Source organism: Anomaloglossus baeobatrachus, chromosome 1 (genome assembly GCF_048569485.1).
Source record: "Anomaloglossus baeobatrachus isolate aAnoBae1 chromosome 1, aAnoBae1.hap1, whole genome shotgun sequence".
Taxonomy (NCBI): domain Eukaryota; kingdom Metazoa; phylum Chordata; class Amphibia; order Anura; family Aromobatidae; genus Anomaloglossus; species Anomaloglossus baeobatrachus.
The window spans coordinates 230,689,494-230,704,888 of NC_134353.1; the positions used below are offsets into that span (position 1 = coordinate 230,689,494).

Below are 15,395 nucleotides of genomic sequence, written 5' to 3' on the forward strand. Positions count from 1 at the left end.
TACTCAATGTAGCTTGGGAGCAGACCTCTGATTCCCAGCCTATAGTGTGACTGAACAGCTCTGCAGACTCAGCCATCTCTGTTACACCATACTCTGCAGGTCGGGTGGAGACTTGAGAACTGGGAGAAAGCAAGTGTGATTGGGATGACAACTCAGAGGACTGTTGTTTTTTGGATGCTGAAGTTGAGGTGGAGGAGAGGGCACTTGTTGTAGCACTTGAGATCCATTCAAGCATGTTATTTTTTTGTGCATCATCTACCTTTCTTACAGTTGTTCGTGTCCGTAAAAAAGGAAGCACATCAGATTGTACACGGAAAGTAGTAAACATCTTACTTTTGCTGGAAGATGACCTATCTTCAGCAGATGTTAATGGAGCTTTCCCACCTTCCCCACGGACACAAACTTTTTTCCTTTTCCAACACGCCTGTTCCCCTTTCCACCAGCATCTGTTCTTTTGCCACTCATTTTCTTAGCAACAAGATTGGCCACTTAAAATGTGGATGTAAAAATTGAGAGATGGTGTAGATTGCAGAGGTGGTCTAGCTTTATTGACAGCTGAAGAACCAACACTGACTATCACAGACAATTTTTGTATTCCCCTAACAGTGGCAGCACAGTTTTCAATTAAAATTGCGTATTAAAAATGGACAGTTGTGTACAATGCAGAGGTGGTCTAGCTTTATAGACAGCTGAAGAACCAAAACTGACTATCACAGACAATTTTTGTATGCCCCTAACAGTGACAGCACAGTTTGCAAATAAAAGAGCGTGGCAAAAGTGTGCAGGTGGGTACAGTGCCCTGGTTCTGTGGGTCAGTGGACAGGAAATGAACACTAACGTAGTATTCCAGACACTTTTAGGATGGCAGAAAAAGTGTCAGCTCTTTGGGCAAATATAATAGCGTGGCAAAAGTGTGCAGGTGGGTACAGTGCCCGGGTTCTGTGGATCAGTGGACAGGAAAGGAACACTAACTTAGTATTCCATACACTTTTAGGATGGCAGAAAAAGTGTCAGCTCTTTGGGCAAATAAAATAGCGTGGCAAAAGTGTGCAGGTGGGCACAGTGCCCGGCTTCTGTGGGTCAGTGGACAGGAAAGGAACACTAACTTAGTATTCCAGACACTTTTAGGATAGCAGAAAGTGTCAGCTCTTTGTGCAAATAAAATAGCGTGGCAAAAGTGTGCAGGTGGGTACAGTGCCCAGGTTCTGTGGGTCAGTGGACAGGAAAGGAACACTAACTTAGTATTCCAGACACTTTTAGGATGGCAGAAAAAGTGTCAGCTCTTTGGGCAAATAAAATAGCGTGGCAAAAGTGTGCAGGTGGGTACAATGCCCGGTTTCTGTGGGTCAGTGGACAGGAAAGGAACACTAACTTAGTATTCCAGACACTTTTAGGATAGCAGAAAAAGTGTCAGCTCTTTGGGCAAATAAAGTAGCGTGGCAAAAGTTTGCAGGTGGGTACAGTGCCCGGGTTCTGTGGGTCAGTGGACAGGAAAGGAACACTAACTTAGAGGCACTTTGCACGCTGCGACATCGCTAGCCGATGCTAGTGATGCCGAGCGCGATTGTACCCGCTCCCGTCGCACATGCGATATCTTGTGATAACTGCTGTAAGGAACATTATCGCTACAGCATCTTCACACGCACTTACCTGCCCTGCGACGTTGCTCTGGCCGGCGACCCGCCTCCTTCCTAAGGGGGCGGGTCGTGCTGCGTCACAGCGACGTCACACCGCAGGCGGCCAATAGAAGCGGAGGGGCGGAGATGAGCGGGACGTAAACATCCCGCCCGCTTCCTTTCTTCCGCATAGCCGGTGGAGGCAGGTAAGGAGATGTTCCTCGCTCCTGCGGCTTCACACACAGCAATGTGTGCTGCTGCAGGAATGAGGAACAACATCGTATCTCTTATTGGTGCGACATTATCAAAATGTCTGACGCTACACAGATCCCTGATTTACGACGATTTTGCAATCGTTTATCGACGCATCTAGGTTTTACACGTTGTGACATCGTTACTGGCACCGGATGTGCGTCACTTTCGATTTGACCCCGACGATATCGCAGTAGCGATGCCGCAGCATGCAAAGTGCCCCTTAGTATTCCAGACACTTTTAGGATGGCAGAAAAAGTGTCAGCTCTTTGGGCAAATGAAATAGCTTGGCAAAAGTGTGCAGGTGGGTACAGTGTCCGGCTTTTGTGGGTCAGTGGACAGGAAAGGAACACTAATTTAGTATTTCAGACACTTTTAGGATGGCAGAAAAAGTGTCAGCTCTTTGTGCAAATAAAATAGCTTGGCAAAAGTGTGCAGGGGGGTACAGTGCCCGGGTTCTGTGGGTACCAGGACAGGAAAGGAAGCCTCACTTTCTATCCCTTCTAATGATGAAATGCAGCAAGGAATTCCCTGAGCTGAGGTACACAGATGCTGTTATCTAAAGCTGTACACAGCGTTTGCACGGACCTGCCTAGCAGCTATATCTATGAACGCCTGGAAATCAGCCCTGAAAAGGGCTGAAATAACAAGCAGTCCCTAATCCCTACAGCGCTGTGTAGCTTCCACTATGCCTATAGCGCACACAGCAGGATCGGCGGCAGCAGCGTGAGTGGTGACTGTCACCCACACACAGAAAGGAGATAATGGTGGTGACAGGGAAAATGGTCGTATTTTATAAGGCAAGGACATGTGACATTCACAGCCTATGACACATGCCCTTGCTTGTCTGGCAAAAATCAACTTAGCTGTGTGTGTGTCTGTGATTGGCTGACATCCTGGCCCGCCCCACTGCACGCGCGCTTAGGAAAAAAAATAAATAAAAAATGGCGATCATCATTCTCTCAGCAGTGCACCACAGATCTAAACCGCGTCCCCCCGCACACTATACGCTGAAATTTGATAATGGCGTGAATCACAGTGACACACTATTACAGTGAAAAGCCAGCTAGTAACTAGCTAGGCTTTTTGCTGATCGAACCGTTATCGAACGTAACTCGAGCTATCAAACTTTTAGCAAAAAGCTTGCATTCGAGTTCGATCTCGAGCACCATCAAAAATCACTCGAACATGAAATTGACGAACCTCGAACATCGCTCAACTCTAGTTGCGACTCCCTGGATAGACCCCATGGTACTTCAAGTCAGGGGTTATCCGAAAACAGAAGTGCTAGGAAGGCGAGCTACCTGTTACCCTCAGACTGGCCCAAAGGATACCTGGTTCTACCTGGTTTATTGCAGTATCCCCCGGGTGAACTTACAATAACATCAGAAACAACAGCACAGTGAGTAAAAATCAGTTAAAGACTTTTTGGACTTCTGCCTGAATTATTCTGAGACCCGTTACGTTACACACCCGAGCCCCTGGGGCCAGCCTCACTCACGGGAGGCCACAGCATCCGACTGACGACTCCATCAGCCCCAGACGCTCATTAAAACTGCAGTGGCGGTCACCCATATCCCTGACCACAAGCCGTGAGTGGCGTCACGATAATAAAAACTAACTTACCTGTTGCCAAATATACAGAAGAAGGTCCTGTGGTGTCCTTGAAGCCGGAGCGGCATCCCTTGGGGTGACACACAAGAATTGAGCTTCAAAGCCTCTAGAAATGTGAACAAAAGTCTTGGTTGTAACTCAAGAATCAGTTAGATAAAAGCAGTGCAATCTATGTACAAACTTTCTAAACTTTTCAGGTAGATTTTGGTTTCCATTATATGTGATCTGACAAGTTCCACCATGAAAGCGATTTATTCTCATATCCAACCTATAGAAAAGTTATACAAACAAGACTGAAACAATAGATTAATTACTAGTCAGACTGTGCTATAATAGCTTTGCGGGCAGCAAAATGGTGCCAGGGAAATGGACGAAAATTTAATCTGACTCCTATTAAAATACCAATTTGCATAAAATTAATTTCCATCAAAGCTTTAACAACCTGCTACTTTTTACAAAGAATAAAATAAGAAATCCCATTTCCATTAGATTTAGGGGAGACATCAGACTAGCACAAATGGTATAACAATGTGCGATTTCCCTTATTCCGAAGTATTTCCAGAAATGACTTAAGAAATCTTCTGACCTTGTAATTTCTGCAGGCATTTCTGAACTTAGATAATGCTGGCATTTGTTTTAGACTGAGTCATCAATGATTTGAAATTAGTACGAGCTTTGTGAAAGTAAAGACCAGTCGTTTGAGCTGCTGATAATGGAATGGATATTCTACTGATACACTATTGTACAGGCCTAGAGGAAAATGAAATGAAAAATATAGAGCATACATAGAATAAAAGCAAATACCGAGCCAAATATCACAATGGACATGGAATGAATTAAAAGTAAAAGCCTGAGAAGAATAAACCGTAGCCAAGGAAGTTAAAAAATGCCATACTGCAGTAGCATCTGACAGAGGCTTGACTGCCAAATGTCCATTTTTAAATTGATAGCTACTTTTTTCTTGAAACTATTAGTATTTTCCACAAATTACAAGCATCTAGTTAATGGTAAAAAGAGCACCTACTGCACATTCAAAATGAATGCACAGATTAAAATCACATTGGTGACCCACCCGTCTGTACTATAATGACAAGGCATAGTAAATGTTGTTATCCTTGTGTAGTTTAAAACACCATATATAAAGTCCTCAGAAAGGCAGTATAAAGTGAGTAGATGTAGATTAGATTTTATTAACTCCTATTATATACATTTGGCTAGTGATTATTAACCCGTCTAGTGTGAGTTTGTGGAGAGAGCTCAGTTGCTGGCTGTGTTATACAGATGGCACCAGCCATCATCAACATCAGTGACCAGAGCTTGTGTTGTTTGATAATATTTACCGTATTTTTCGGACTATAAGACGCACCGGACTATAAGACGCACCCTGGTTTTAGAGGAGGAAAATGGGAAAATAAAACTAAGCAAAAAATGTGGTCATGACACACTGTTATGGGGCGAGGATCTGCTGCTGACACTGTTATGGGGGTAATGTCCCCAAATTCTCTACTAAGGTACCCCATCCTGGTAATGATCCTCCTGCCTTGTATATAATCCTGCTATAAACCCCCATCCAGCCTGTTCACATACCCCCCCATCCAGCCTGTTCACATACCCCCATCCAGCCTGTTCACATACCCCCCCATCCAGCCTGTTCACATACCCCCCCATCCAGCCTGTTCACTTACCCCCCATCCAGCCTGTTCACATACCCCCCCATCCAGCCTGTTCACATACCCCCCCATCCAGCCTGTTCACATACCCCCCCCATCCAGCCTGTTCACATACCCCCCCATCCAGCCTGTTCACATACCCCCCCATCCAGCCTGTTCACATACCCCCCCCATCCAGCCTGTTCACATACCCCCCCATCCAGCCTGTTCACATACCCCCCCCCATCCAGCCTGTTCACATACCCCCCCCATCCAGCCTGTTCACATACCCCCCCATCCAGCCTGTTCACATACCCCCCCATCCAGCCTGTTCACATACCCCCCCCATCCAGCCTGTTCACATACCCCCCCCCATCCAGCCTGTTCACATACCCCCCCATCCAGCCTGTTCACATACCCCCCCATCCAGCCTGTTCACATACCCCCCCATCCAGCCTGTTCACATACCCCCCCATCCAGCCTGTTCACATACCCCCCCATCCAGCCTGTTCACATACCCCCCCATCCAGCCTGTTCACATACCCCCCCCCCATCCAGCCTGTTCACATACCCCCCCCATCCAGCCTGTTCACATACCCCCCCCATCCAGCCTGTTCACATACCCCCCCATCCAGCCTGTTCACATACCCCCCCATCCAGCCTGTTCACATACCCCCCCCCATCCAGCCTGTTCACATACCCCCCACCATCCAGCCTGTTCACATACCCCCCCATCCAGCCTGTTCACATACTCCTATCCTGCTATATGCCCCCATCGTGCTCATATACCATCCTGGTATATGGCCTGTATCCTATAGCACAGAGAAAAAAATAAACGTTTATACTCACCTTTTCCTCACTCCCTGCAGCACCGATCATATCTTCCTCTCTGGCACGCTGATCTGTGTGTGTGGAGCCGTTCCCCTGCAGCACGCGATGTCTTCCTATCTGTGCCGATCAGCTGACCAGCTCGGCACAGATCAGCTGACCGGCCCAGATCAGCTGACCGGCACAGACAGGAAGACATCGCGTGCAGCAGGGGGGCGGCTCCACACACGGGGACGGGTGAGTGTACTGATTCACTGCACCCCGCGCTGATGATGACGCGCGGGGGGCAGTGAATACAGCCGCACATGATCACTCCAGGCTGTAATTGCCAGGGGTGATCATGCGGCCGGCTCTTTGCTATGCGCGCGTCACCGCTCGTCCTCCCGCCCACCTGTCAGTGCCGGCTTCAGCGCTGAGAGATGGGCGGGATGATGGGCGTGCATATGTAATGAGCGGGCCCACGTGGTCACAGCAGGCGCTGCTGCTGCTTGCTCGTGCCCCCGATGACCTGCAGCACCCTCATTCCCATCCGCAGCCCTATAGTCAGACCATAAGACGCACCCCCAACTTTCCCCCAACATTTGGGGGAAAAAAAGTGCGTCTTATGGTCCAAAAAATACGGTAAACACTTTATTTCCATTGTCAAGCTCTGACAGCATTTCTTTGTCATGATTGTGTGACACTATGAAAAGCAATTGTGGGTTGCCAAAGGATTACAATAGTAGGAAGGGGCCTACTGAAAACCACCATTACAACCATCTTGGTTAAACCATTAAAGAGGTTCTCAGAGAATAAAATAAAATGACATCCCTGGAATAATTCAAACTGAAGCCCGTCCTAGTAACATGTCAGCTGCAGACTGTAGCTAAATAACTTTCAACACTCACAAGTGCTGTATCACCTATACATCAGGCAACCTGTCTTATGTGATAGATGACCATTAAAATGTTTGAAAACTCATTCCTTGATTCAAGTAGGTCAGACACTCGGACAAGCTCGATGTGAGTAGAGAGCATTATAAAAATTCAATTATTGGCCCTTTTGGGTCTCCGCTCACATACAGCCATCTATAAACAGAGCATTTCCAGCAGAGAGGAGAGCAATTTTCTTTTTTGCTGTCCAAGAACATTGTTTTATCCCCCGGGACAGACTTTCTTGGGTGCCTTCACACATTATGCAGTGAAGAAAGCCTTTGCACCCACAATACTTGGCCGAGCTCTGCGAGTTCCTTAGCACACCGATGCTTGATTGAGAAATGAGCAGTGCTGAGTATGCTTGCTCATCACTACAAGAAATATATCTCTTCCTTGCTGACAGCGATGGGGTTATTTCCAGGATCTCCAGGGTCATTCTTCTCCATGTTGATTTGTTTTCCAGTTGGGTGCAGTCAGTATTGATGTACTTTTATAAATCTGTCACACTGATAGAGGACAAACTAGATTGAGATCTCATCAAGAACAACATAGGTTAAAATATTTCTTCACACAGTGATACAGCTCTTGTGATTTGAAACACAGGAAGTATATATCTTCAGTATGCAGCCTGTACTGACATGTGACTAGGAGAGGCTGCAATTTGAATTATATCAGGGTTGGCATTTTGTCTCATTCTCGGGTAACCCCTTTAAAGGGGTTTTCCCATAAACAAACTTAATTTTAATCAATTGATATTGGAATAATATTAAGTTCCTCAATTGGATGTGTTTAAAAAAAATGTTACTGTGCTGAGATAATCTTATATATGAAAAAAGCAGAAAGACCTTCATATCTCATATTAATCACACCTCTATCAACCGTACCGTACATCAGAGGTAACACAGTACAACAGAGGTAGCACAGTATAGCAAAAGTAACACAGTACAGCAGAGGTAACACAGTACAGCAGAGGTAACACAGTACAGCAGCGGTAACACAGTACAGCAGAGGTAACACAGTACAGCAGATGTAACACAGTACAGCAGAGGTAACACAGTACAGCAGAGCTAACAGGACAGGAGAACTAACACAGAGCTAACAGGGTGTAGCAAAGGTGAACTTTGTCACCTTACAAACATTTGCAGTTTAAGTACACAAAAATTTGTTTCATTTCATAATGAGATGCAATTTTATTACTAAGTATACAAAATTCATTAAAGGGATATCAATCCAAAAAACACAGGGTACAGAGAGTGCTTGTAAAAATCACAATAAAAACAGGGGTGTGTGTCCAAAGGGTCAGACTCAAGAATTACTAGCATATAAGAATAATGCATAAGATGCAGATAAGCCAGCCTGTGGATCAAGTAGTCAAATTGACAAGAAGTATATATGGAAAATCCCAATGTATGCCAAATACACTCATGCAGAGTAAGATTCCTGGCTAGATGGACAATTACAATAAGCTAGAATAGGCAGCAGGTTAACATGAAAATTAGAGCAGCAGAAAAATCATCATTCTCATATAGGTGCTGCAAACAAAAAAGGACACTCACAGAGGTAATAAACATTGACTGTATGACAGTATAAAGAGATATTGAAGTTACAACAAAATTGGTCATAATATGTAAAACAGTCACACAATCAATATCACATAATGTCAAGAGCATCCAGATGTCATGGTGAACCTATGCTTGGCAAAAGAGTCAGCATGCACATATGAGCAGGGGACAGAATTGGGATACAACAACCTGGATTGAAAGGTATAATAACCTTACCAAGGAGTCTGGAGGACCCTGTACAGACACACCACCCTGCACCTTGACGCGTTTCGCTGCCGCTTCGTCGGGAGGTGCAAGGGTGATGTGAGTGGCTATTTTGATATGGATTAGTGCCCCTTACCGTCCTATAGTGGCGCGCTGCGATCACCCGATGTCCATCATCCACGCCGCCCGGCGTCCCAGAAACCAGACTGCGCATGCGCGCAAGTCAGAATCCCGATAGGACGCTGAGCAGGGAGGAGGAGGGAGATCAGGGGGCCGTGCGCGCACAGGACGGAGGCTGTAGGCACCATATTAGGGAAGGGAAAAACAATGGGCAACATCATAATGCTACATATAACATGGATGACAACTTGGTATATGCATATATAATACAAAGACTGCGCATTTATACTATACTTCTTCACACAGTGATACAGCTCTCGTGATTTGAAACACAGGAAGTATATATCTTCAGTATGCAGCTTGTACTGACATGTGACTAGGAGAGGCTGCAATTTGAATTATATCAGGGTTGGCATTTTGTTTTATTCTCGGGTAACCCTTTTAAAGGGGTTTTCCCATAAACAAACTTAATTTTAATCAATTGATATTGGAATAATATTAAGTTCCTCAATTGGATGTGTTTAAAAAAAATGTTACTGTGCTGAGATAATCTTATATATGACTCTTCTATGTACTGTGTAATGGCAGTGTCTGACCATACAGGGACATGGTCTGATCATACCACATCTCCTGGGTAGGGGAGGAAGAAATTATTTATTCTTTGAGGCAAAACTTTTTTTAAAAACAGGCAGGGAAAAGTTTTATCTCACAAAAAGAATAATCCATGATCCCATGCAGTAATGTCTGTATACTCTGTTTTATGTCTTCCCCTGCCCAGGAGATGTGGTATGATCAGACCATGTTCCTGTATGGTCAGACACTGCCATTACACAGTACATAGCAGGGACACATATATAAGATTATTTTAGCACAGGAACATTTTTTTTAAACACATCCAGCCATGGAATCTATTATTATCCAAGATCTATTGATTAAACTTTAAAATAAATTTTGCTCTTTGGAAACCCCCTTTAAGTTGAGTTTCAGGCAGAGCTTCAAAGGAGATTGTCACTTCTACTACATTTTGCAATACCGATTTATTATAGTATATAATAAAAGCAATCAAATGATCTCAGGTTCAAGATCCATCAAGGAACAATACATTTTAAAAAAATAATGAAATACAAACATTGGAAGCCTAAATCACCCTTCTTTTCAAACCAAAAAAATAACTAGAAAAATTAATATTTGGTATCGCCACATCCATAAGTGCATGAGCTATAACAATATTATATTATTTCACTTTTCAGGTAAACGCCAGAAATGATAAATTACCAATCTTTCCCAAAATAGGGAATACTCATTTCAATTACAATCACATTTTGGGCTTTTCTCAGAACCAATAGGCCTTTTTAACACAACACTGACAATAGTCTAAAATCAATGCAGTAAATATTCACGTTTGTATTGGAGCCCTGGCAGACCATGTAATTCAATACTGAATCAGATTGCAATCTCTTTATCTCTATTTATTTTATGTGACCAAAGTGATGACAATTTGGAATTTGTTTGTTAAATTTTACTTGTTTAGTCTATGATGCTTACCCTCATAATATAATTTACCTATGTTTGATCGGTTTTATTTCTTTAGGTTTTACCTCAATTTTGTTACTGAAGAAGTTGAAAATCCTGAAAAGTAAGTGAAGATACAAACATTATATATTATGTTGCCGGGTGCATTATAGCACTAATACTTAGAACTGAATATATAATGTATTTGTAATAACAGCTTAGTGTTCTCTCTGGTTTTATTATAATTTGTGTCTTGATTTCCATGCACATTTTGTAGCAAACATATTTCTGGTCAAAGTGTTACATTTTAGTGTCTAATATGCACGTAGGTTGAAACTGGTTTTATTTTTAGTTAAATAATTACTCTAAATATACTAAAATACTTTTTGAAACATAAGCTATGGAGCTACGCTAGATCGAGTGAATGGAACCAATCAACAGAACCTATTGATCTATATACTAGTCAGCTAGATTCTCATCCAGCCAGGAAACCTCACACATGCCCTCTTCTAAAACCCCGTATACACAATAAATAGTTGTCGGATAAACAATCCAACAATTCTTAATGAGAGAACCACTGGCAGACTGGATGGGTGGTACTGTATCACATCAAGAACCAAAAGCTCATTAGTCCGAAATTGAACATGACACTTCCATACCTCCCTGTCATTGCCTGTGGTGGAAGAGTCAGGAGGCATCCATAGGCATTTGACTGTAGGCCAAGCCCGCTGATCAGTGGACTCTGTCATCTTCAGTATAATGTGTATTGGGACCTTAATACAATGCTCAAATACAGATGAGAATACTATCTATACAGGTATAATCAGGTATTTTTTAATTCAAAAAAAATGAACAGAATTTTATCCAGTTGATAAATTAAATTTTAGTGTGGGTTTAGAGGTCTAAAACACGACAGATCATGCATGTGTTCAAAAAGAAACTTTCTAGTATGGAAAATATCCACATGCATCACTATAGAAGAGTGCCACCAATATGTTAAAATTGTATAATTATTTACATTACAAGATTGACAGATATATTGATGTAATGCAAATAATGAAAATATTGAAGAAAAATATTCAATATATCCCATTTTATTTAGTATCGAGTATGAACACCATGTATAGAAATGCACACATTTACACCCCTGAGGTGCCAGAACAGAAGAAATGCCCCAGAAGTGACCTGTTTTACAAATTAGGAAATGTGTTGTTTTTTTTTCAGCAACTATTATTCTACAATCATTTACAGGACCATTTACAGTGAATTTAATTACATCATGAAAACTTTTATAATAGGCATAAGAAAAAGGAATCAATAAATAGAAACTTTTGTATTGTTTTATTTCTATAAAGAGTTTTTGTTGAAATAGCTACATTTTGGAACATTGGAAATCAAACTTTCTGCAGTTCATTCCATTTGAGCAAGTGGTCCTCAAGTACCAAAATCCAGTGTAAAAAAGACTTAGGGCGGCTTTGCACGTTGCAACATCGCACGTGCGATGTCGGTGGGATCAAATCGAAAGTGACGCACATCCGGCGTCACTTTCGACATCGTAGTGTGTAAATCCAAGATGATACGATGAACGAGCACAAAAGCATCGTTATCGTATCATCGGTGTATTCTCCGACATTTCCATAATGCCGGTGCCGAGACAGGTATGTTGTTGTTCCTCTTTCCTGCAGCAGCACACATCGCTGTGTGTGAAGCCGCAGGAGCGATGACCATCGCCTTACCTGTCGCCGGCGGCTATACGGAAGGAAGAAGGTGGGCGGGATGTTTACATCTTGCTCATCTCCGCCCCTCCGCCGCTATTGGCCGCCTGCCGTGTGACGTCGCTCTGACACATCGGCTTGCGATGTCGTAATGTGCAAAGCCCGCCTAACCTCCCCTCTCCTTTTTCAATGCACAACAGCAATGCTATGTCTTCAGTTGCTAAGGTAGGAAAACACCATTAATTGGGTTGTTCGGCAGGGTATGACAACTTATCTATAGTATCAGATTAATTGGTGTCCAATACGCAACAACTCCACTGATCAGCAGTTATAAGGTCTGCCGGTGGCTGGATGTACACGGATATAATCAAGCTGCACTAGTAATTTAATTTATTGTGTGATGGCCACTGTTGTATTACAGAACAGCTCCTATTCTCTTAAATAGGTGATAACTGCATGTACTCTAAACACATTGATCAGAGCTTTGATAAAAATGATCCAAACAATGTATAGCGGCTGCTGGGTACTACTTTCCTATTCCCTTGAATGCCAGATCAGTAGAGGGCTGACATCTGCATCTAAACAGTATGAACAAAGATGCACAAAACATTTACATTCAATGTTTAGCAGCCCCTGATGAGTGCTGCAGAACAGCTCCAATGATGGTACTTCACTATAGTACCTATTCCCTTGAAAAGGATCTGTTCTGCAGTACTCGGCAACAGCTGCTACGTACTGAATAAAGCTGCATGCTGCACATCCATTAAGTTTGTTCACATCTGACACCAACAGAGCTCATAACAGCTGATTGTGGTGGCGCCTGGTGTTGGACTCCAACCTTTCTGATATTAAGGACTTCTGAGGATAACTTATCAGTAGGTTGTTACTGGACAAATCCTTTAAGTCCTCTTTACAAGCAAAAACTGTTCAAACAAGTGATAAATCTTTTAATAATTTCCATCAAGAGCAGTGTTTTTCAACTCCAGTCCTCAAGACTCACCAACAGATCATGTTTTGAGGTTTTCCTCAATATTAGACAGGGAATAATTCCATCACCTGTGCAACATTAAGTAAATCCTGAAAACCTGACTGAGGAAAACCTGAAAACATGATCTGTTGGTGGGTCTTGAGGACTGGAGTTGAGAAACACTGATCAAGAGGATCCTCTGCTGTGAGGCTAAGAACTAGCAATTATTTCTTCATTCCTAATTAATCGCCTTCATTCTCATTGGACATTTTTCAATTTAATCAGAATCTGTCAGCAGGTTTTTGCTATGTAAGCTAAGGACAGCATGATGTAAGGGTTTAAAAAAAATCAACAACTGAGCCTCTTTTATCTGTATATGTGCTATTGTTTATTTAAACTAATGTCTTTATTACCCTGTGATTAACATTGCAGGCCTAGAAACACACATGCAGATAAGTCTGACACTTTCCCTGGTGTGATTGACACCTCACAGTCAATACACTATCTCCATTAAATGTGACAGCACAGCCCCCTGGGCTCAGCTACATACTTAAAACTTCTTAGTGCCTTGATTATGTGAGAACAGATGTCCCCAGTAATCTAAGTGATACATCATTGAATTCAGAATCTTATGTTGCTATCAGATGAGGTAGCAAAAATCTGCTGACAGATTCCTTTTAAATCCATAGAAATAATTGCATTGTGATAATAATTGCGTACAGTAAACAGGCATGTAGTTTGTTATGACTATATATATAGCCTCAATTTTGTGGGCTAATTTTAACATGGTTGACAAACTTTTCAAATAAGCCAACTTTATTTTGACAATCACATTGGTAATCTTGTATTGCATTTACACGATGCATCTGCGTATAATGATACGAAGAAGAACAAATAATGATAATGAGCCTTGATAAATATCTTGATCATGCATATCATTTTTATCTTGCACATGTAAATGAAGGTTGACGCCTCTTCTTTGCTTACCAACTCATGAGAAATCTGTTTATCTAATCTCCCTGTAAGATGGTGACGGTTCACTAATCACTGGATTGTTTGCAGAAGTTTCACTCTGTTGCTATTGTACATTTTAAATTAATTGTTTAAACAGGCAGATGCCTTTACTATGTTCCCTCCAGCTGCTGGCACTGGGAACAATCTGCCTACATTATTGTCAAGAGCGTTGACTGTACACTTTTTTTTCAGGAAGACATATCATTATTTCTTATAAATTGCACAATGCAATTGTGTTGTGGATAATATCATTGTTATATGTAAAAGGAGAACAGAAGACAGTTCTCGTTTAGAAAATAAGCCATTACACAAAAAATAATATGCAGAAATTTGACTATTAGTCAAATAAACATAAAAAGAAGTGAAGGGGTTTTCTTGAGGTGACTCGAGATGTCTATTACATTAGATACAGCCTTCTTACTCTCCTCTTTATGCTTTATTATTAGGTTGGTTTTAATGAGGAACTTAAAGTGTTAAAAATGAAAGACGTTCTTCATGACTAATAAATTCTATTTATAGGGAATATGGTGTTAGGATGAAACCTCCTAATTTTTTTATATGAGCATGTTGGCCATAGAAAGTTGAATGAAAGGATACTTTGATATATGTGATACGATATTTTATTCCAGAGAAATCAAATTTTTTTAATTTGTACAGTATATATAGTAGAGGTAAAACAGTACAGGAGAGGTGACACAGTACAGCATAGGTAACAGAGTACAGCAGAAGTGACACAGTATATCATAGTTAACAGAGTACAGCAGAGGTGACACAGTACAGTAAAGGTAACAGAGTACAGCAGATGTAACACAGTAAAGCAGAGGTAACACAGTACAGCAGAAGCAACACAGTACAGCAGAGGTAACACAGTATTGCAGAGGTAAGACAGTACAGCAGAAGTAACACAGTACAGCAGAGGTAACAGTGCAGCAGAGGTAACACAGTACAGCAGAGGTGACACAGTATAGCAGAGGTGACACAAGTACAGCAAAGGTAAAACAGTACAGCAGATGTAACACAGCACAGCAGACGTAAGACAGTACAGCAGAGGTAAGACAGTATAGCAGAAGCAACACAGTACATCAGAGGTAACACAGTACAGCAGAGGTAACACAGCATAGCAAAAGTAACATAGTACAGCAGAGGTAACAGTACAGCAGAGGTAACACAGTAAAGCAGAAGAAACACAGTACAGCAGAGGTAACACAGTACAGCAGAGCTAACAGGACAGGAGAACTAACACAGAGCTAACACAGTGTAGCAGAGGTGAACTTTGTCTCCTTACAAACATTTGCAGTGGCATTTGTCCTCTCATAGTGCTGGTAGTTCCGCTGCACAGCTGTGCCTGAGAATAGCCAACACAGTGCAGCAGAGTTTAACTTTGTCTCCCTACAAACATAACATGAACATTTGCAGTTATCCTCCCAC

At 42.2% G+C, this 15,395-nt stretch overlaps 1 protein-coding gene across 1 annotated transcript in view; it reads left to right on the top strand.

Annotated features, from left to right (window-relative positions):
• The window catches only part of SLC7A11 (solute carrier family 7 member 11), a 418,199-nt gene that overhangs the window by 207,277 nt on the left and 195,527 nt on the right, over positions 1 to 15,395 (top strand). The window contains 1 exon segment of the mRNA XM_075348585.1: positions 10,351 to 10,395. Within this exon segment, the coding sequence (XP_075204700.1) occupies positions 10,351 to 10,395 (45 nt within the window).